Source organism: Bactrocera tryoni, chromosome 4, assembly GCF_016617805.1.
Source record: "Bactrocera tryoni isolate S06 chromosome 4, CSIRO_BtryS06_freeze2, whole genome shotgun sequence".
NCBI lineage: Eukaryota > Metazoa > Arthropoda > Insecta > Diptera > Tephritidae > Bactrocera > Bactrocera tryoni.
In genome coordinates, this window is record NC_052502.1 from 32,192,565 (window position 1) to 32,217,485 (window position 24,921).

The following is a 24,921-nucleotide window of genomic DNA, read 5'->3' on the forward strand; positions in this document are numbered from 1 at the left end:
ATTAAATTTGAGATTCTGTTCAAACAAAGACCTAGGTATTTGACGTTTCACTTTCCGGTTTTAAATGTAAATCATATTTGAAAGAACTTCTGTTTATTTTTTATTTCTATCTTCCTACACTTTAGCCATGTGTTCGGAATATTAAGTTGTGTAAATCTAAATGATGTGAGGTGTCATTAGACATGTGGTTTTCAAGAAGAAATAAAACGCACTTGAGTATCACTTAATGTTATGACCAAGAATTTAGCTTTATTCTAAAGATAAGGATTTGTCGTTATATTTTTAAAAGATTTCGGGTAGTGACCGTATCCAAAAGTCATTAATCATGGCTATTTAACGATCCCCATTAATTATAAACCATAGACGGCTTCATAGTTTAAGAAATATGAAGCAATGCTCAGAGGGAACCTCAGAGCACATCAAACAGTGACTTTTTGAGGCTGTAATGGCGTATAAAATAACTTTTTGTTGTTTATCATCACTCCAAATGCGACAATTTTGTTTATTATGGCCGTTCAACCGAACGTGATGAAGTGAATTTTCTTTTGAAAATCAGTGGCCAGTTCGTTTCGGGCCCATTCACCGAACGTGCGGCTTGTTTGATGGTCGTTCGGCTTCAATTTTAGCACGAGTTGGATTTTTCTAAGCCCGCAAACCAAGATCCTTCCACAAAATCTTTCATTAACACGCAATTCTAATTATTGCGCGCAATGGCAAATGAACTGATTTGGTCTCCTTCGATACTTTGCACATTATTCCCTACAACATCCAGTGTCTTTAAAAATGGGCACCTACTGATGACAGCCATACCCCACGTCGCTCAAAAGCACAGCGTATCAAATCAATGCGTTGATCGGCGCCCTGAAAATGCCAGTCATTTTTCAGTATCAATTAGCAGTGTGGACTGGACATACTAATCACTATGGTATGGTTCGAGGCTCATCTGAAACCTCTGCCGTACTTTGGGTGCGGCATTCGGTTGCAATGCAACTGTACTTTCAACTGACAAAGTGAAAGCTCCTCCCACATTCGGGTTTTAATCACAAGCACCACAATATTCCCCGAGGAGTCAGTCCGCATGAGCAGGTTTTAGCGAACTCCAGAGCTCCTGCTACCCGTGGTGCCAGACCGGTCAGACCTCATAGTCCAAACTACTATCAATTGAACTTCAATACTACTCTGAACTAATAACCAGAGGTAGAACACCATTCACCCAAGAAGCTAATCCTAATACCCAGTTAAACGCCTTCGCTCCCAAATTCAGTTCACGCTCAAAAGACGTTAACTGTTCGACATTCCGACTAGTGATAACATCGACATCTAAACGTCGATCAGTCCAGCTAATTCCCATAGCACCCAGATCCCTCATGTCCAAGTACAACGGGCATTCTGCAATAAAATACACCCAAATAACCACTACAGCAAGCATGGTGCGAAAACGATCCGTGACTGCTCGAATTACCGACTCTGCTGGGCGATTATGTTGATCGAATAGTGGTTGTAAGGCCGTTTTTAACGAGTGTGAAAGTTTATAAAAGACGAAAAAACTACTACTTATGCAGTGATTGCGGGCTTCTGCGTGGATGACACCTAAAAAATCTGTCTCATTATCGAACTACAATTAATGATATTGACAAAATAGCTGCGTTTAAAAAAATTTAATAATATCCAAAACTTTTGTCGGTTTTGAGCTGCCCAAAATATGCACGTTTTAAGAACAAATCTAATTTGAAATCAAATTCGAAAAATGCATTTTCTAGGAAAACAGATTTAGGTAAATTGATGAAGCTGGTTGAACTCAGCGGTTACGTTTTATAAACCTCCGACTCCAAGAATATTTCAGAAATCCGTTTAAAACTTTAGTATGGCATTTCTAAAAGTATAGGCTATCGAAATTTGAAAAAATTAAAAAAAAATACTTTTCAAAATTTTACACTAAGTGTTCCCCCTAAAGGGATTAAGCCATTTTAAGCTTGTATGCGTTGTTATTGTTAAAGCATTATTCATGCTACGTAGAACTATTTAAGCATCCTATACTCTAAGGGCATTTATTTATTTATCTATCTGTCTATAATTATAAAAAATTATATACCGCCAATAATAACCATAAGTAAATACAAATATTAGACACCTTGGTACGTATTTTCATAGTTAAAAGGAAGTCAAAATGCAATATGGACAGAAGATTATCATATTTTATCTTCGATCATTTAGATTTGCAAAAAATAACAGAATTTAATCTGATTAGCAAAAAAATAAAGTAATCGAAATTCGTCATGACTGTCCACTGACTTCTGTTAATTCTACTGATTTTACGTGGAAAGCCAACAAAACCCAGAAGATTTTTATAGCTCAATTCCATCCTTTCTAGAATTCATCAGTTATAGAACTTATCGTTCAAGTATACTATATATGAAGTAAACCTAATATGGATCACTTTATTTAGATGTAAAGGAATTTTAATCGGCTTTATAGAAAATTTAATTTTCGGTTTTAAACGTGGGCTTCCAAAATAATTTTAGTTATAAAGAAAAAATCATTAGTAATTATAACTAAAATATTTAAAATATTCGGTTGATAAATTTATATCATATGTGGACGTCTCAGATCTTACCATAACACCACTTATGCCTAATAAACTCGTATTAAAATCATAAATTGACAACCCTATCCATCTAAACTTTCTCTAAAAATAGTAATTTCTCATGGTGATATAATATTATCGTCTTAAAGAGCCTAATCTTTAACTAAATTATTGTTTATTTAAAGTTGGCAACCTTTTACGAAAACCAGAAACTTTTACGACAAAACTGCAATCAAAGAATTTGGCAATCCTATCAATTAAAACACTCGTATGAACAATAGTAATTCCGCGTGTCGACTCACTATGTGGCTTCAAAACAAATAAGTGAGTTTCTAACTAGATAATTATTTATTTTATGTTGGCAACCCTATACAAAAATGGAGCTTTTAGGATAAAATTACATTCAAATTCTATGACCAAATTATTTATTATTTTATGTATACGGATGAGGGAATTTAGTATTTCCATTTAAACTTAAAGTAGTTTGCAGATGGCAACTCTAGATGTACATACGGTACATATATTGAGTATGCAGTGCTATTCAAAGGGAAATAGACACATTATTTTTTTAAGTGTACGTTGTTAAATGGTTTGAGTGATTTGAGGCAAGTGAGTGGGAGAACTCCGCTTGGGGAGCGTGTAGCTATTTTAAATTCACTTATTAATAGCAGGCGAATCTGGACAGGGTAATTAATAGAGAATTAGAACTCGAGTCTTAAGGGAGCCGAGTAAAATATGTCGTTTTAAGGCGAGGAGAATATAATACTTGGATTGACTATCGAAAACAATTTTGAAAAAGCAAAGCTTCCGGTTATCTTTAATAAATCTACTATAAATTCATATGAATTTTCGTACAACAACAATGAAAAATATTACAAATAATCTTTAATAATACTAATGCGAAACAAATTTAGCTAATTTATGGATTATTGTTTTGTTGTTGCATGCAACATTGCTGCTAATTTGCTGCAAGTCACGCACACGTATAATTTTTCCCTGGAAATTTTGTGGTTAGAGAAATTTTATGGACGAGGAATAAAAGGAATGTTCGTTCGTCGCTAATCATTCGTCGCTGCACTGCTTTGTGGGTTTGTTGCTGCCACCCCGTGCTGCAAGCAGCACTCTGCTTGTGCATTATCAGGGGTGTGTTTATGACACGCGCGCTTTCTTCTGCAACGGTGGTGATAGTAATTGCTGCACAAATGAATGTATTACGCGACGGTATGAGTGAATATATCACAGCGACGCCTGCATCAAAGACCTAAGGGACTGCAGCAACACGCGGCAACTAGAAAGGATTCGGCAGCAAGCAGATATGCAGCACAACGGAGAGTAAAACGTGGCAAAGGGTGCGCTCAAAATGACTTTTGTTTTTGGCCGCTGCGTATCTGAATGTGAAAATGATGAGGTGAAATGTTCTAATGTTGTTGCTGTCACAATGCGAATGTGGCAAGAACAATACGCGATAAGTCGCGCTTTGTTTCATCTGAAACGTATGAACGTGAGGGGATCGCTCGAGAAAAGGTGTGTCCGTACTTAGCTTTGCTCGCAAGCAAGCAACCAAACTGGAATAGTAAATAAATAGAATTTTAGACGCCCACAGTGGGCGTGGTCGCTCTAATCTAATAATTTAGAATGACACTTCTCGCATTTTGGTTTGGCAAGCGGCAGCAAATTTTATGTTGAAATGTGTTGCACGTTTTGGCACTGAAAATTAAATATTTACGTTAGCTAACGGGCTGGAGTGGAGTTAGTCCGCATGCACGTGCCGCATTTGTTCCCTGTATGTGTCCTTATTTCTAGATATATTCACATATGTATGTGTCACTTGGTCGTTGTTGCATGCGCGCCACATCCTTTGGCATCTGCCAGCGGCAAGTCAATAACCTGGCGTCTGGCCTAGTTTCAACGTTGATTTTTCTGCTTACGTATAACAGTAAGTACCTACTTCCACATACAATCAGCAGATTCCGCTTTGATTTGGCAACAGAAAATAAATACAGACGGCGTAATAAGTATCATTCAGCCTACTAAACAGAATAGAAAACATCTACGAATATGTGGCAGAAAGGCTTAAACTCCTAAAAATCCCAGCATATGAAACTCATGGCACTATTATATTACGACAAAATGCTTGGGCGGAATTTCTACGGTAATTTTAATGTCAAAGATGCACCACGTTCTGGAAGGCCAATTATCGAAAATATTGATAAAATATCGGAAATCATCGAGTCGGAAGAAAAGCACTGCTTTGTCTGCCGAGAAGCTTCACATTGCAGGGAAAACCTTTTGGAACCATTAGAAAAAGGCTGAATGCAAAAAGAAGCCCGTTGTAAGTATGAGTGCCACACGAGCTAACACTAACGAACCTTATGGAACTACTGCATCGCAATATAATATATCAATTTGTGAGGCGAAATGTTACAAGTTATGGATCAATTACGAAAACACCAAGCGAAAACGGCCTTGACCGCAATAAGCCGGCGCAAACGATTTCCAAGCCAGTTTTGACGGCCAGAAAGGTTTTGCTCTAATTTTGCTTGGATTGACAGAATCATATGCTATAAGTTGTTCTCTTACATTCAAACTCTTTACTCGGACCTGTACTGTCAACAATTAGACCATCTAAGGAAAGCAATCGCATAGAAACGGCCAACTTTGGCCAATAGCAGAGGAAGTGTGCTCTATCAGAACGGGGCTTGGCGTTGTCGCATCAATAGTGACTCGCTAAAAGCTCTAGATACTTGTTTGGGACGTTCATATACATCCAGTTTATCGAGACCGAACATATGATATATACTTGTATATTTCTGTATCTTTTCCAAAGTGCGAGTGTACTCGCGGCTCCGAGAGAGGAAGTTCTCAAAAAAAAAAATGTTATATACATATGTGATATTAGAAACTGGTTTATACACCGTCTATGGTGCCAGTGGCCACTTTTGTATCTCATATAGGACAGTATGATTAGATATATTAATTAATATAACGGGATTTAACTTTGCACGAATAATGCCTTTAGTGGAAGCCACCTTATGACCAAAAATGACAAAAACTGGCAGGCACCGAATATGTGGACCCCAGTATCTAAAGTTGACATTTGTTCGAAAATATCGGTCAATGTCTGAGATATTTAATTGAAATTAAGGGATAGTACTTCCCTGACAATAGTATGTCTGTATGTCAAAAATCGGTTAAATCGGGTCAATACTTCCTTTAGCCCCCATATACCTAGCATCAAAATTTTCGAACTTCCAGGGGATTTTGTATCGCACATATCGACCAATATGTGAGTTATCTCAATGAAAATTAGGAAGTGTATCTTTGTGTCCAACATTGATAAAATTGAGCAAAAACTGGACCTAGCCCCCATATAACAAATACGAGGATTTTCGAACAGTCGGCTGATTTTACTCTATATGATTGGTTTTTTAGTATGTGACGTGTTAATATTATTAGATATTGGGGAAAAATAGATGAAATTAGATCGATACGACCCCAACTGCCATATACTACATATAATTATTTTCGTATTTCTAACAAAGCTTAAGTGTCTGTTACGTATAGAAGTTATATATAGTATATGCATATATAAAATTGCTTGGATTTGGATCCTCACATTAACGTTTTACACCATAAAGTATTTCCCTAGCTTTGATTCTTATATGTAGCAAGAGTATAAAATGTTCGGTTACACCCAAGCTTAGCCCTTCATTACTTGTTACATTATATTTTGCAGGTTGCCGTGTTCTATTTACATTGTCACAAAACCTTCGCCAGTAGTAGTATCATCTTCAGCGCTCATTATGAGATGCTGAAAGCTTACCTTAGGCTTAATTAAAGTTGCGAAATTCGAAATTGTATCTTAGAAAAATAGTTATATGTAGATGATGATGAAAAATAGCAGAACTAAAACATAGGAAGCAGAAAAGGGTCGAAAGCGGCTAAATTCCTCAAATGTCTCCACATTTCTATGGAAAGTTCATCTTTTTTTATATCATTATGGTTTCGAGTGACAATCACTTGTAAATTAATTATTTAAATCAACATATTAGTAGTCTTAAGCTGTTTCACTTAACTTTTTCTTTAATATGATTTTCTCTCTGGTATAAAATATACGACTAAATATGCATATCTGAATGGTTTAAGACGTAATAAGTAGGTACTTATTATTTGTGTAATTATATTTAAATACATTAATAATTCTAACGTCATCCCCACTAATTATTTCTGAATACATATTATATACTAATTATTTTCTAACAAATTGCAAAACATCCAAACGATACATCTGAATACCAAATTTAATGAGTTTTAAAGTATTTAATTGTGCTATGACACCATCAGCAAAATATGTCTTATTAAAAGTAACTTAAGACAATGGAAATATTTTAGGTATATATATAACAATTATTCTGCATATTTAGAAAATTATTTGTAAAGCTCTCAGAAAAAACTAATGCATTGAGTAATACAAGTACTGAACCCGAAACATATAGTATTTAGAAAACTTTGAATGTAAAACTATTCGGAAGACTTTAGAGGAGTTTTTTTGTAAAAAGTCAATAAAAATCATTAATATACTACTCTGTTCAAAAGCAATAAGATGAAATTGCCACTTAAAACTCCTAGGCATCTGGAAGGCAGATAATTTTTTTTTAAGTGTGTCAAAACTCTATAACATTTATCGAGCGTCTGTTTGTCCAAAGTTTTAAATATCTCCGAGTTACATGCGTTTCTGCTAAACAAAAGTGAATTTTTCGCTTCTTACAAAACATTTTGAAATGGTACAACCTTTCCAAAGCGGTCAGACAACGCGTTAAAGATAAGTCGCGCTCTGGGCGACTATCAACTTCTGGACTACGTCCAAAAAATCAAAGATTTGATGCTTGAAGAACGTGGATGGACGATTAAAGACCTCACTGTTAGTGCTGGAATATCGCTTGGCTCAGCCCAAATCATTTTGAAGAATGTTTAGTGTCTCAAAAAGACATGGGGTCAAAATCACATAATACACCATCTCATACTGCACAAGTTCTTCGCGACTTTTAGGCAAAAACTGTAGTCTTATTCGTCCGCAACCACTGTATTTGCCTGATTCGGCTCTGTACGGATTCTAATCAGCAAACTCAAAAGACCAATGCGTTTTCGTCGTTTTGATACGTTTGTGGAGATAGAATCCGAATCGAAAGGGGTTTTGAAGGCTGTGCCGGAAAAATAAAATTCCTACTGTTTCGAAAACTGGGGAAAGCGAAGGCTGGAAAAGCGTTAGTAAAAGTGCGATTTATAGGACGAGGACTACTTTGAAGAAGGACTAAGGAATTTACATTTTATAAACAAATTCACCTTTTGATGGCAGTAGTAGTACTATTTGTACAGATTAATCGGTAAATTTTATCAAGTTTGCCTCTTCTATTTAGTAGAGTAATTAAAACAACGATGGATGCATTTTCAAATCTTCGATAATATTTAATTAGAGTATTTACAGATTAGCAGTAGTAAGACTGATACTCTCAGGTTATCAGCATGCCTCACTTCTTTTTTTCCTTAGAAGCTCTTATTCGATATTTGATATACAAATTTATTGTGTTTGGTTAATTGCCTGATTTGATTGCAAGCTATTCTTATACTCGTAATACCTAACGGTTCGAAAAAACATTAATTTATAATCTTACAGTAATTGAGTACAGAGCTCAAGAATTTGACCAACTGATTGAACTTTTTAATAATATTGGTTGTCAAATATCTCCCTTCCGCCTTTTTGTCTTTCGAGTTTTGTATAAAGCGCTACAGAACTCGTAGCTGGCAATACTATACATCTTTGAAAGGTATTGACATAACCTACAAAACGACGCTATGCATGATTAGTTTGGATATTGCGTTCAACAGTTATAGATGTGTAAACATGGGGTCACTATTTCAAAGTTTTCCTTCGTTAAAGTCAAAGCCGTTCGACAAACGTTCCGTGAGTTTAATGGTGTTTTGGGGATGGTACTCTGTGGTTTCGACGATTCAGAGCGAGTGAAAACGACACCAAAGATAAGCCAGCCGGTGGAAGACCTGTGACGACGAATACCGATCAAATCATGGAAAACATCGAGTTAGACCGGCATGTGGCATCTCGTGACATCGCCCAGAAAATGAGAGTTAGTCACCAAACCGAATGATTTGAACCAAAAAAAACCTTCAGGACCGCATCAACGCCTGCGATATACTGCTGAAACGGAACGAACTCGACCAATTTTTGAATCGGATGGTGACTGCCGACAAAAAATGGATCACATACGACAATATGAAGCGAAAGCGGTTGTGGCCGAAGGCCGGTGAATCATCCCAGTTGCCAAGCCGGGATTCACGGCCAGGAAGGTTTTGCTGTATGCTTGGTGTTATTTGAAGAGAATCATCCACTATGAGCTGCTTCCTTATGGCCAGGCGCTTAATTCTACCATCTACTGCGAACAACTAGACCACTTGAAGCAGGCGATCGACCAGAAGCGTATAGAATTGGCCAACAGGAAGGGTGTAGTGTTCCACCAGGTCAACGCCAGACCACACACTTCGTTGATGACTCGTCCAAAGCTACGGGACCTCGAATGGGAAGTTTTATCGCATCCACCATATAGCCCGGACATAGCGCCAAGTGATTACCGCCTGTTCCTGTCCATGGCGAACGCCCTTGTTGATGTAAAGTTGAATTCAAAAGAGGCTTGTGAAAAGTGGCTGACCGAGTTCTTCGCAAATAAGGAGGGAGGTCCTATGAAGGGGGTATTATGAAGTTGCCGTCTAGATGGAAAGATATTGTCGAACGAAACAGCGCATTTTTGAACTAAATTCGATCACTATAACACTTTTTATAAAGCATTGAATAAAGAGTAAAAAAGCGGAAGGGAGATATTTGACAACCTATTATATTGTTGAGCTTATATTTCCAAGGGCCATATATCTATAGATTCTTACAACTGTTAGAAAAAAATTTACCAATAGAATATTGTTAATAAAATGCTATAAACCATGGACTTATAATAGTAAATACGACATTTCATGTAGTAAATTATTTTGTATGGAAAGTAAATATACTTTATTCAGAAAGTTTTCAGATATTAGAGAGGAATTTTTATTTTTATCATAGACAAGCATATTTCATATTAAATTTAAATAGATTATTGAAAATCTAGTGCAACAGTTTCCCCTTAGACTCTAAATAACCCAAACCAAAGTGCGTAAGTGCAATATTCCGACACAGTTACGTGCAAAAGTATTCGTACAAGTGACCTATGCGTCTAACATTTCATATTAAAGAAATTTAGTTCAACTAAAATACAACAACAAGACGCATTAACAGTAACTAACAAATTCCATGCGAAAAACGGACTACGTAAATCCCGTGCTCACATACAATTTTCTCATTTCCTAAACAAAAAAAATAATTGCCCAAACCAAATGAACATACAAAAGTGCAACTAAAAGTTTTTTAGTAAATTTTTTCCAGAATAGCCAATTTTATTTAATTCTATGCCAGAGAATTTCGGGTCAAATTAAATTTATGAATTTCACAAAAAACACTACCTACATATATACATAAGCAAAGAGTAATTTGTATGTATGTATATTACGATAATTAAGCTAAATTCAGAAATCCAACAAAAACGCAATAAAGCAACGAAATGAAAGTTGTAGTAAAATGAAGAGTCGAACCTTTTCAATGATGTAACCGAAACGTGGTCCAGAGCGTTGCTGGAGTGGTTTCTGTGTGTGACGTGGGCGAATGGATTTTGGTTTCGTATTACATAGACATTCACAATTTGGTTTTTCAATATAAATTTTTTTGTAAATTTTTTATTATTTTTTTTGAAATTAAACATAATTTTAATTTCACATTTTTTATAAATTTTTTTTTAGAAAAATTTAGGATTTTTTTTTAATTTTACAAAATATTTTTTTTGTAAATTTATTTTTTTTTAATTTCCAGAATATTTTTTTTAATAATTTTTTTTTTTTGTTCAAATTTTTGTTCATATTTTTTTTTTGTTTTTGTTTGAGGCGCACATAAAGCGCACACATGGACGATAAAAGGAAAAGAAAATAATATAAATGTTTTATTATAAAAACAAATATCTGCAAGCGTAAATATTTGGCAAAAATTTTTCAATAAGGTTTCCAATATTTCGGTTTCGTGTTAGTGGGGCAGCACTTAAGGGTTAATATTTACACATGATAAATGGGGCAAAAGCAGCGGCAATAGACAAAACTCAGCCAATAAAAATAAAAAAAAATTAAATTCAAAAAAATTATACTGTTTCAAAAATGTTTTCGTAACTTTTGTTGGAATTTAGCGCTGGGCTCATGACTTTCAAGCTTAAAACGCAAAAATTTAAAAAAAAAATACATTTATTTATATTTATTTACAAGCGTAAGTTCAAAAGCTTACAGAAACGGAGCACTCAAACACTTATGAATAAATTTATTTTTAAAACATTTTTTTTGAAAATTTTCTTAAAATTTTTTCAATTTTTTTGTAATTTGTTTCAATGATTCGGATTGTGGGTTGTGACAGCAAAGTGGAAATTTCTGTGCAAATGGGTACAACACAATAGATTTTCCAAAAAACAAAAAAACAAAAAAAAAATAATTTAAACACTTAACACTTACATAATCAAACTAAATGAACTTACTTTGCATTTTTTGGCCGACGCGCATCGATCGGAAAGTCATCGTCAAAATCCAAATTGAAGTCCTCGCCCAGATCGCGCGGCACTAGCGGCGTTCGCTGGTGTGCTGGACTTGTGTGATAGCCATCGGCATGCAGCTACAGTAGGAAAGTAATTCCGAATTTATTTTTGTTGTTGTTGTGGCGCGTTTTATTTTTAATTATAACGCATAAAATATATTTTAAAACGAAAATTTTAATATTTTCACGCGTTGTTTTAAATGTTTGGCCGTGATGCGCGTTTATTTGTTTTCATATAGCGTCGTCCGTCGTCGTTTTAGGCGTCGGCAACATGTTAGATGCGCCGTTCCGCAGCAATTTCACACGCGTTGAGTTGTTGTGGGTGTAATGAAAATGTGAGAAATTTACAAAATATTTATGTTAGTTTATTTCGGTTAGCATTTCAATTTTAGAGGGAAGTCTATAATTTTTATTTTCGTATTTTATTTTACAAAATTCATCTGAAAACATTTTTTTAAATATTTAACCTTTACATACATTCATCAAACAATGAAAATAGACGAGAGTTAAGAAAAATTTAAATTGGAATCGAAAGCATGCATTATAGTCACACAGTTAAAGGGTGTTCTAGGCAACAAATAAGAAACAAATCTTATATTTAATGATGAAGAAAAGCTATTTTGTACTGAAATATCTTTACTAATTCCACTGAACTTCACAGCATTTATATATCATCCTATGAGGCCTCTTTCAGATATGTGGTTTTCAAGAAGAAATAGGTTAGGTTGGGTTAGTCTGGTAGGCTAATAAGCCACGCATATACACGTTTTGGTTCTTTTCGTTTCGTTGTAGGTATTTGCGAGGTCCAGGAGAAGTTATCATCCTTTAGGGTAAAAAAAATCACCTAACTTAATGTTCTGGCCAGAACTTTAGTTTTATAATAAACTCCAGTTGAGAAGCTCAATTTTCAACCACACTTATCAGATTTCCTTATCCTTTTTTTAGATTAGTAGAGTCTGGTAGGCTGCTGAGCCACGCATATAACGCTTTTGGTTCTTTTCGTTGCCAAATGGCAGATCCAGGAGGAGTAGTCATACTTTAGAATAGGAATTAAATTGCATATAACTTAATTTTATGACCAAGACTTTAGTTTTGTAATAAATTCCAGTTGAGAAGCTCAATTTTCGACAATTTTTTTAGAGATAATGCGTTCACTAAAAGTCTCCTCCAATAAATTAATTATTTCGTTGGTTGTATAGCATGTAGCGCCTTCTTTTTGAAACCAGAGCTCGTTTAAATCAACATTCTCCAATTCAGTCATTACTCACAGTTTTCTATGAGCCGCTCCATTATTGAAGAAATATGTACCAATAATCACTTCTGCTCATAGAGCACTCCCAACAGTGACTATTTGAGGATGTTACGGTATATCAACAAAAACTTGTGAATTATCAACACTTTAAATGCGACAATTTTTTTTAAATGCATCCATTCAAACAAAATTAAGCTTAAAATTTTACATTTAGTGGATGGAAGCAGCTCCAATTATGACGCGCGATGACTAGGATTTGTGTTCTTATTTACAATAGGAGGTTTAACAGGAGTTGTCCTTACTAATTCTTCCGTCGATATTATTCTTATTGACACATACTATGTAGAACCTCATTCCCATATGTACTATCTATAGGAGTAGTATTCGCTATTATAGCAGGATTTGTTCACTGATACCCATTACTGATTCATTCTTCTTCGATATTCTACTTCACAGCAGCAATAGCTTCATCTGTGCACACTCTTTGGCATCTCTGAGGTGGCGTAAGTGTGATGCAAAACCGATCTGCTGGCCGATTATGTTGACCGAATATTTGACTGAACAATTATTTTCTTAACAAATTTGCATCATTAGAAAACATTCATCCGAAATAAGTATATTCATAATGAAATGTCAAAATGGGTATAAATCAAGTAACAGCTGTCAAACAGGCCATATCAGAAAAAACTTTGGCCTCATTGAAAAAACCCATGTCTAACAAAAACTACCGCCATTTGTAAGAAAGTTTCTGAGAAATTGAAGTCAGAAAAAAAGCGGTAATGCTTTACAGATAAATACCTAATACCTAAATGAGAGTGTTCGGCGCTTACCGATAAGGTTCGCTTCGATATTAGATTGAAAATAAAAGTGTTCAACGGGTGTGCTATATTAGCTTTCAGTCTCTTTTGTGATCAGTAGAAGTGTTTGAGTTAAAGTCAGAATATATTATCATTTTAAGAACCTGAACAAAAAACTAAGCTAAACTGACTTGATTTGCTAATATATTCCAATTACTACAGTCATACATTAATGAAGTATTGGAAGCTGCCAAACGGAAATTCGTAATAAGCCAGTGCTGAAGTCTTTAAAAATGATAAAAAGTGGAAAATATCATAGTAGAATAAAACCCATTGGAAGAAAGCAAAAGCGAAAGGAATAATAATTTAGGGGCGAACTGAGTTCTGAGAAAGGCGAGAAGATGGTTGAATTTTTAAGAGTTAAAAACAGTTTAACTCAATTTCCGGCAAAACTACTACTTCTGAAGAGTAAAGTACAATAGAAATTTTCTAAGTACTTAATAAAAAAGTCTACAACTTTCGCCTGATATTTTTATACGTAACCTCATAACCTCAAAATTGTTTTAAAAATTTATTTAACCAAGTTTTTGGTTTCTTATTTTTTTTCTTTTACCAAATTTCCTTCTCTTTGATGAAATTATTTTCTTCTTTCAAAAATAAACGACCTTGGTCTTCAGTATATAACCTTTCATTGTTTGAATCGCCTGGTTGTTCGTTTACACTCTCTTATAAAGAATTAAATTGTGACAAAAAAGTACCCGGTGAATAATATTTCAAAAAATGTGTTTTGCTGGTAGGACCGTCCTGAACTGCTATACTAAATAGTATGTCTGTTTACAGCAGCTGCTTAAGTCGGTACACCTCAGTAGTGCGTTGCGATTTTTACAATCCATAAAAATATTGAACAAAAAATTTGTCCCACATTTTGCATAACTAAACAAATTCAGTGTCCAGAATCGTTCCGAATGTTGGGATTATATGTGGTAAAAATCCTCCAAAGACGGTCGAGGAATCGTTGGAGACATGCCTCGTTCTGGACGACTGTCGACCTCTTCAAATGATGAAAATATTAAAAAGGAAAGGATTTGGTGCTTGAAAATCGTGAGGAGATATATTTCGATGGATATTTTGGCATAAAATGCATTCTTGCTTAACTCATCCCGACAAAGCCGAATTTTTTGCTATATTACCAGATTAAACAGATCTCTTTGGACTTGCTTGATCATGCCAATTCTGATCCCATATTCATGGAGACTATTATAACTGCCGATAACACATGGAAACAAGTCAATAATCATCGGAATAGAGGGAAAAACTAGCCAAAATAAAAAAAACATGCCAAAACCACTGTTTTTTCGATATTCCTGGTTTGGTATTTGGCCGTATTAAAGCGTGAGAACATCTTTCGAAAGCGGTTAGAATTGTGGAAGAACATGTCATGAATTTTACACGATGTGAATGCATCGTCGCATTGAGCCACGATTGTGATCGAATTATGTCCAAAAACGCATTGAATACCATTGATCAACCACTGTATTCATCAGATTTGGCTCCGTGTAATTTTTTCTTGCTCTCCAAACTGAAATTTCCGCTCCGTGGTTTTAAGCCGATCGAAGAGACAAAATAAAATTCGCTGAAGGAGCCGAAGGCCATCCCAAGAAGTGAAAAAATCGTTAGCATAAGTGTGGGGATTACTTTGAATGCAAAAAAATAAATATTAATGAATAATTAAATATTCCATTTTATTAACAATTTCCGGGTACTTTTTTCTCCGTAATACTATAAAAAACAACGTGAGTTGTGAGCTCATTCAACATGCTCTAACCAAACAATTAAAAAGTGTTGATGGGCCAATAATTATATAATTTTAAAACTTATCTAAAACCATAATCATAATAACCGCATGCTTAAACATAATTTTTTAGAACTTTCAGTAAATTGTGAGCAAAATAGCTTAGAAAATGTATTTTGTTAAACAGGTAAATCTACGAATAGTATGTAGTAAGTCTTCTGTAATTAGAGTAGTACTATGATTAAAAGAGTTTAACCTGAGGTAACGCTGTCATTCACTCTCTTATACATTACGCTGTTATTTCATATGTAATGTTGTTTTTGTTGTTGTGCTTTAAAACAAATGTATATATTTACTGAAAACAACTAATTCACATTTTCGCATTCGATCAATTCCAATTTAACGAAATAATTGCAAAAAAGTGTGTTGTTGTTGCAATGTATGTGTAACAACAAAACAGTCGTATTTTCAAATTTACAAAAATGTTCAATTTACAATGACTTGTGTTGAGATGAATTTGCAAAACAAAACGCATGTCTATAAATAATTTAATACAATTTTGTTTTTATAATTTTTTTTTTTTAAATTTTCATAAAATAATTATAAATACTTAAACGGGGCAATCGGTACTCGTGCAAGGATATTCCATAAATCGTTTTGTTTGTTTGTATGTATGGGTGTAACGGTAGAACACGATGTAAAAATTACAACAACGCTGTACAAGGCAAGGAGCATGAAAACTATTACAAAATGCATTAAAGAATGCGCTATAGAAACAAATTTACATTACATAAGTATTAAAAGAAATTTCAAATTAATTATAAAAATATTTTGCTAAGCAAAAATTAAACAGTTATAATTAACAGCTGCGCTGCGCTTGCATATCCTTGGTACGAGTATGTTAGACGGCCCCTACCTTGACCACTGTGCCGACCTGATTCGAATCAGCCGATTGTCGATTGTCTAGTAGATTTGCGCGCTCCATTTGTTGTAACGGTACTGATTCTCGCGGCTGATCGTTCAGTAAACGTTCTCGCATCTCATGTATATAGGGACAGCGCTGCATTCCTTTCTACGCTTACCAGTGTTGGAACGTTTTTGCGAGTCTCGCGTGGTGCCAATGATGAGTCGAAGTTGTTGTTGATGAGTGTGTGTGTTTTTGGTTGAAAATTGTTGGTAGTAAAAGTTACGTCAAATGACGTGAAACTGATTAGTTAGTAATTTGTTGCTTGCGTTCTGGTCACTTTTAGTTTATTTTTATGTTTTGAATTTTGATTATGATTACGGCAATTTTTTAATTCTTCTGTGATTATTTTATTTTTTTGTAAATTTTAATTTTTCTGTGATTATTTAATTTAAATGTTAGCGCAAATAATCGCTTTATATAAAAAGCTACAAAAATGTTTTATAAATTTTATTTGCTGCTAACTACCTTTTAATATATTTTTATTTATTTTTAGACCTTAGTAGGTAGGTCGTTTGCTAAGTTTTTGGCAGAGTAAATCAGTCAATGGTTTTCATTAATTCCAAGTTGCTAGTTTTGATTTGCTGGTTTATAAGATCTGCAAAGAGAAATATAAATCGTTTGTAAACATCCTTAATTTTATTTTATAGATTTAAGAATATTATAAATCATAGCTATTGACACGATTCAACCCAGCCCAAGTGTATAAAAAAACTCTTTATGAGCATTGATGTTAACGAATTATTTGGCATTGCTGTTATAATTCCGAGCAAACAACAAATCAATGTTATTTGTTCATTTTATGTTACTGTAAACCAGTCGAGTGATCACCTGTAATTTCGTTACAGCATGCACAAAACCATAGTGTAGAAATGTTACATACTACTTGCGCATGCAAACGCAGTTGTTCTCTCGTCATCACGAAGCAGGGGAGTAGCACTGCAGAAAAGAAGTGCAACTGAATGACCTAATGTTAATACAATTTCATTCATGTTCGTTAACATTCTCTGTTTGATAGGTCGTGTGTCGGTAAGTGTGCATCGGTACATGGTCGTGATCAAAGTTTGTGAAAAAACTAATAAATTAATCATTTAGTAGAGTTTTTTGCGTACTATTTATAAATTATTTTAATTTGTGAATGTAAAGTAATAAGTTTGTGTTAATTAATAGAAGTGAAATGCAAATGCAATTTAGAAATGCAGTGAACGAAGTGTTGGTTTGGCAAACATGTTTCAGCGTGCTCGTGTGAAAATGCACTTTTGCTCGAAGATTCCCACTTCTGCTTTATGAAAGCGGCAAATATACTTATGTATGTATGTATGTATAGTAGTAAATCTAAGTATGGTGAGAAATTTATCAATATTGGTGATATTAAATTGTTATTTTTTTGTTCGATCAAAGAGCTTAAAATACCCAACGTACGTTTAATTGAAAGAAATGAAATAATGAATTTGGTTGTCGTAGCATCAAATCGTGGTCAATTACCAATATTATTCTTAATGAGTTACAACTCTTTGCTTTATGTATATTCACTATACTTCTAAAAACCTGAAAAGCTAGAAACATAGCACTGACAGCCAACAGAGCCACCACACATTTCTCATATTTGGTTAGGTTATATGTCTGTTCCCAAGAAAAGATCGCACTTTGACTGATTATAGTCAATCCATTGTGAAGTTAGGTAAAAAACTCCAGCAATTATTGCAAATCTGCTCAAGTGCCTAATTTAAATGCTCGTCAGCTCAGCTGTGAGCTGTGAGAACCAAGCTCTTTTTGGCCTTGAACAAGTAAATACGGACATTAAAGCCGAAGGTATTGAGATGTGGGTTACTTTGCTCCATATTTGGTATTTCATGATGCCACGTTTATGCTATAAAATTTTCAAAATTATTACGATTTTGATGGGAATATTAGATCAGCTATATAAAGTTTATTGTTTCGAGTATTATTTTTCTTTTCTTAGTTCTCATATAAAAATTTCTTCAACAAATTTCCCATGCTATACCAACACAATATTTTCCACCTATAATTTTTGAAAATTTACATATCAACAACGCCCAAACATGCAAAACTGTTGCGCAGCGGAAAATGGGAGCATTGTACTCACCACCATGCAAACCGTAACTGAATACCATTTTCCATAACAAAAAGTCTATTTAAAGCAATATGATTTAAACGAGTGAAAGATGATACAAAAAGTGAAAAAGAGAAAAACTTGAAAAAATAAAATTGTGAATAAAACACTTTTCTGCTGCTTGTTGCAGTCAGTTGTAATTGATGTTGGCAGCGCTTCTTTTGCTTTTGTGCTTGCGCAATGCAACAAAACGCGCCTGCAATTCAATAAGAATTAAGTCAGTGGAACAATGCCCAACAGATGTGTCTTCGCAAGCGAGGCAGCGCAGCCGGCAACCAACAACAGCCAATAAATGCGAGCAGCGGAGACATATGAAACGCTCAGTGCGCATGCAAATGACTTCACTTATGTATGTATATGTGTATATGTGTATGTTAACAGCTTTATTATAAAAGTCATTTACCTATTATACAGTTATATATGTAGCTGTTTGCATGCTTGTATAAGTGTGTCACCAAGTCTGACTTTTCTCGACTTGCAACAAATGAATTCGGTTCATGCCTCTTCTCGCCGGTAATTTGCATTCATATTTGTTTGTATGTAAACGATTGCAGCAGCGCTTAACCACATGTGTTGTATCTTCTTAAATATCTGTCTTTCAAATGTTTATAATAACTTCCACTCAAATACTTATCGATAACCACTCGTGCTCTCATTTAAGCCACTCGCTTCCACACATTTTTATTTATTTATATTTCTATATTTTGCAAACACATTGCATGCGTGCGATAAATCCATTTAGCGCAACGCCACACCAAACCGCAAGCTAAATATGATCAATTGCATGCAACAAATAATTCAAAATGTCGCACAATCACACGAAACGGCGAAACGGCAGAGCGCATCAGCAATTATAATCAATTGAGCAATAACAAACATGCCATATTCCCTGTAGATCTACCCAATTGAAGCGGTTTAAGCTTTGCCTAGTGCAAAAACGAATAAACAAATATTTATTCGATTTGTATTTGTTTGGTTATGTTGCATAATCGACATTGTCTTTAAGCTCAATTAAGTAGCTTTAAGTGTTGGGATCCTAAAGTAAAATAGGTTTCTTTTCCAATAATTAAAAAAAATATTAAATTGTAGGCATATTAGAATAAAAATCAAATTTTTTTTCTTTTTTAAGCGATGCAACCCTTTCTTGACATAAAGACATAATATAATCAGAAAAGGATTCTCGCCGAAGTACAATTAACAGGTCAGGTGAAGAGTCCCTGGCCATAGCAAAATATATTTCCCTGAAAGAATTTGTTTTTTTTTTTTGTTACACATAGTTCCCTTCAAGTACACTGTAGTAGCGACTCTGCGATTTTATATTTTTTACCATTTTTGTAGTACGATTTGTGCTTTGCCTCGAAATAGGCCGCATTTCGGCGATAATCTCTTCTTTCCAAGAAAAATTCTTCACAGCGAACATATGTTTTAAGATTTGGGAACAAAAAACAGTTGCTAGGGGCCAGATGTGGATAATATTATGGATGCGAAAGCAATTCGAAGCCCAATTCATGGAATTTTGCCATTGTTTTCAATGACTTGTGTCACGTTGCATTGTATTGGTGAAACATCACTTTCGTTTTCTTCAAATGCGTCCGTTTTTCGGCGATTTCATCCTTCAAACAGTCCTGTGTAATAGTTGTTGTTGATGGTTCTTCCTTTTCCAAAGTAGTCAATAAAAATTATTCATCCGATGCTGTTGTGTCCTTTCCATTTGGTGTTTTTTAAATGGCGGGTCCGAAATCGTTTCTGATCACTCCCAAGTGAATGACGCACAGAAAACTTTACTCACATGCGCGAACTTCTACATTTGGCTCCATCCTCCGTTGGAAAGGCCAAGTGGATAAGTGCCTGGCTACACTTGGAATCTCCAAAAACGACTCACCACATCTAAGCTTAGCATACCAATCCTAGATGAATGATTTTTCTGGAACCGGGTCCGCAAACTTGCCATCAAACCAAGTTTTTGCCGCAACTGTATTTTTCCCCTACAAAAACCAATATTTTTTCAACAATCGAAATTCCTGTTTATCCATTTTTTTACAAAAACAAAATTTTCTTCACTCAAATTGATTCACAAAGTAATGATCCGACAGTGCGACTTTAAAATATTAACGAAAATACTTAGACTTAACGCCAGTAGCGCCATCTATGTGTACATTTCAATTGACCTGTTATATTTTTGTGTTTAATTTAAGGGGTTACATGGGTTTCCTCGGGGAAAAAACAGCCCTTTTTACTCTTGCAACCAGTATCTTGGTGTAGTTCATAGTGCAAGCCTTTTCAATCATCATCCACTCAATGAATGCATCATAGAACATTGACTACGGTTTCGGGAAGCCAAAACACTACCTTTGATGAGAGTACCCACCTTTTCTTCAAAGCTCCCTATCAGCGATTCCTTTCATAATCTATCCACACTATTTTGTCTCCATGAAAGAACCTTATCAACAGGTTTAAGCCGAGAAATTCCGAATAAAAAGATAGAGGCGACCTGTATTTTGTACCTCATGATAAATAGAACCATTTCAGTTTTACTTGGATTGGCAGCTAAGCCGGTTCTATTCGCCCAGTTGGACACAATGCTGAGACTAGGTCGTAGACCGTACTTAGAAATTGCGATGGTTAGGGCTAACTAAAAATCCTATAGATTTAATTCCAGTAGCGCTAAATATGTATCAGGCCTGAATAAGAAGTTAAAGAGTCAAGGAGGAGGAGTGCGTAGTGATTTATAACAAAAATTTTGATGACTGCGGGAAAAGAAGCGTGCCGGTGTGTTTAGCTCATTACATTGTAACTAGGTACCGCAATTTAGGAAAATAACTTAGAAAGAGTAAGAAAGAGTATGTGGAAGAAGAGAGTACAACGCTCTTATAAATGAGATATTGGGAATTTCATTTTAGGCCTATAATCAAAACATTAGCGGTTGAACGGAAGGTGATGCCATTCTATAATTATAAAAAGTCTTTCTATTTCTTTTATAAAACGTTACTCTACAGGTGATGTCAAACCCCAGCATTTCAATATCATGCTTCATTAGAAATTTTTCATTAAATAGTTCATTATAAACATCAAACAGATATGTTTACTAAACTTCAAAGAGATTGGACGTATTTATATAACTAAAAGCGTTTAAAGGGTTATAAATTTAGCGACCTTGAGCTGTCGCAAGAATTGAAATATTTGCCACTTATAAATTCACTTTATAAAAACACTTTTTCGTATACCCTATTTGCATTTCTGTATCGCTGTACTTCGGCGCCGATACACTGTCAGCTTCATGGAGCTGTTGATTATGATCTCCAGTAGGCAATCCAAAGCAGATACACTGTGTATCTAATAAATTTAGTGCCATGGCGGCTGTCAGCCAAATCGACGCGGCGAAGTGGAAATTTCGCTATGCGCCACAATTGTGGAATTTGTTGGCAAGTTGCCGAAAAAATTAAACGCCAACAAGCGAAAGCAAAGTGTGCCCATCAAGCGTCTAGTGGGGGCAGCTTCCACTAGAAGGAATTGATCGACTGTTAGATGGTGATGCTGAGCAAACAGCTGTTGCACTCACACCATCTTTGATAGACTTGCGTACGTGTATATTATTATTAGTTTGTGTTGCAAAATTTTCGATGCTCCAGAGACAACAAACTAACAAAAATAGTAGTAAATACGATTGGCCCAATTTCGCATGGATGCACGCTAAAAATGCAGTTTCCAAACACCCCAACCGCCGCAACATCGATTGGTGCTTATTGACTGGCTCATCCGTCTGTTTATATGCCGTTGCATTTATTTGTTATAGCTGCCGTTGCTGTTGTTGTTATCAGCGCCTGCAATTTGTCTGTGCGCAATCAACAAGAAAATAGCAAACGCAAAGCTGCAACCGCAATAAAAATGGGCCAAACTCTACACACTGCCAGCGAGTTTGCGTGTGGCACTTCTACATATTAACATACTATGTTTGTATGTATTCAGCCTATGTATGTATATAGAAATGAAGCAATTTTGCATTTGTGTAATTGTAATTTTATGACTTGTGGCAAGAACATAAGCCAGCGGCAAGTACATGCAATTATAGATTTTATGCGATTTTTTGTTGATTTTCCGCGTATTTGTAGTTTTTGTTGTGGCTACCGCTGTTACATATGCATCTTTGTCTAACAAAGGAAATCAAAGCAATTAGAGTTGACTTAAGGAACATAATGTTTTTGAAAGTGCAGGGCTTTAGCCCCATAAACTCACTTCTTTCTTTAATAATAGCCTTACAAACTCAAAAATATTAATAAATGGGTTTAAAAGAAAATCCATTATTTTTGCATTAAATGGAAGGGTTACAGGTCACAGTTAGTGCGATCAAGTAGGCAACGTTTTTTTTTAACTTGTTGTGATTTTGAAAGTTATTTCATAACCCTAATACCCATTTCCAAAAAAACAGACAATCTTCTCTTGAGGGCATATTGTCATCATCCAAATCGTTCGCCGTAGACAGATACCGATAATAATCACTTGAAGCCAGATATTGATTATACATTGTGACAAAAAAGTACCCGAAAATCTCCACCAGACGTAATACACTTTTGTCAACGATTTTTCCAATTCTCGAAACACTTCTCGTAAGCACTTTTTGGGATCACCTTTAGCTCCTTCAGCGAATTTTGTTTTATCTTTTCAATCGACTGAAACTGGTTCCAAAGGGCAGCAATTTCAGTTTTGGGAACAAAAAAAGTCATTCAGAGCCAAATCTGGTGAATCCGGTGGGCGATCGATGGTATTCACCTTTTTGCCTTTAAATTCGGTCACAATCATGACTAAGCGATGGTGCATGATAATGTAAAATCCATAAATTGTTCTTCCACAATTCCGGAAACGCAAAAGCTTTAATAGAACTCCTTATTGGTCGTCTGTCCTTCCGGAACAAATGCACCAAATCACGAATATCGAAAAATTAATGAGCATTACTTTGATTTTTAGGCGGCTTTGAAGTGGTTGTTTTGGTTTCGGCTCGTTTTTCCCACCCGATGAAAGTCGACATTTCTCATCGTCAGTTTTAATGCTCTCCATTAATTTGGGATCGAAATTCGCACTATCAAAAATTTCCAAAGAGACCTGTTAACGGTATTATTTTTGAAAAAAATTAGATTTATCGGGTCGAGTCGAGCTAGAACGCTGACGTTGAAGAGGTAGAAAGAAAGGCATCCAATATGAAGCGTTTTTGTCACAATATATGGTGGATGCGTAAGAACTTTCCAATCAAGCTGCCGTACTTCCAGGCAACTAACAACAGACTTGTGTAGCCTGATGTCGTCATGATTAAACAGAGTTCCCCTCATATAGGCCAAAGTTGTGCTTTCCAGGACGATTTTTTCTTTAGACGGTCCAATCATTGACAGTACAGTGCCAAACTCATAGTACATGATTTATTGGCAATTTAACCAGAGTCAGTTCTGGCTTGGCTTCAGTTTGCACCGGCTCATCTCGCAATCTTTTTACGAATCACGATCTTTTTTATTTGACGATGTCTAAATTATACCACTTCTCATCAACAATTACTAACCGTTTCAAACATAGATCCCTAAACCCTTTCTAAAGAACATCTATTCTTTCCTTTTTCATCTAGATCGAGGCTACTCTCGTTTTAGCTCACTTGCTTCCGTTTGGCTCGTAAAAACCTCACCTACAACAAAAGCAGTATTGTTTAAAAACAATACCCAAAATGATTACAGCAAGTAAGTAAATATAATGTGGCTCTGGAGTTAAATTTTTTAGTCACTCCTGATCTAGATGGTAAACTATGTATATATCGTAAACTAAAATGCAAAACAGCGCTTCATCAAACGAATATCCAAAAAAGTTGTCAACTATAATAACCAATCTATAACCATTTTATAACCAAAACTCAAATATTATTTCAATATGAGTGTAAGATAACCAATTTATAACCAATACATAATCACTTTATATCCAAAACTCAAATTTTGATAACTTGAGTGGTTTCTATTAATCGGTTTTCTTTCGCCTGTGAACTTATGAAAATTGATGTTACCTTGTTTGACGATATGAACCCTAGTAGTTTCCCATAAAATCGAAGTAAAATGTTCATCAGGTTCTAGACAGTTTGAACCGTTGTGGTCAACTTTCTATTTTCTTTTCGCTTAAATACATATGTATATATAGTAAACTCAAGGATATTTTCAAAGTATTTAATATTCTCCTAATTAGTGTGACATTTCTTATGGAACTCAAGTTTTGACGTTTCAATAGTCCCAGGCGAAGCGCTGCACGTCCTTATATCTATCATTATTTCTCTACTGTGTATTTACACTCTCACCCACACAGCCCATTTTATTCAGTGTTCACTTCAGGATCATTTGATTTTATCTGCAATGCGTCTAGTTGGAAGAAACTTGCCGCTGAAGCGCCAAATGAACACTGTAACTGCCACGAGAAAAACTTTTGACTCCTTCCTTTGCATTTTTTTTTATTGTTTTTGCAAACGCACATGCTTTCTTGCACTATTTTTATTTCTCGTTGTGTCGTCAGGTCCCCTTCGGCCATAGTTTGCACACTTACACTTGCTTGAGCAGCGCTGTGGCATCCTTTATCCTTGTTTATTTTCTCACACACGTACTACCCCAATGGGCTATCTATGTAAGTATGTGTGCTTTAAGCAAGTTCAAGAAAC

The 24,921-nt window shown here is 35.1% G+C and overlaps 1 protein-coding gene across 7 annotated transcripts in view; it reads right to left on the reverse strand.

Annotated features, from left to right (window-relative positions):
* LOC120776161 (proton channel OtopLc) overlaps nucleotides 1–16,456 on the reverse strand; it is a 70,320-nt gene extending 53,864 nt beyond the window's left edge. For 4 of the 7 annotated variants that reach the window (XM_040106762.1, XM_040106761.1, XM_040106758.1 and 1 more), the window contains exons 1-2: nucleotides 16,067–16,456; nucleotides 11,254–11,387 (exon numbers count right to left, since the gene is read on the reverse strand). In XM_040106762.1, the coding sequence (XP_039962696.1) occupies nucleotides 11,254–11,387; nucleotides 16,067–16,216 (284 nt within the window). In that variant the 5' untranslated portion in view covers nucleotides 16,217–16,456. The remainder of the gene's footprint in view (nucleotides 1–11,253; nucleotides 11,388–16,066) is intronic. The other 3 variants (XM_040106763.1, XM_040106766.1, XM_040106759.1) reach the window with 1 other exon arrangement.
* Nucleotides 16,457–24,921: the final 8,465 nt, after the last annotated feature.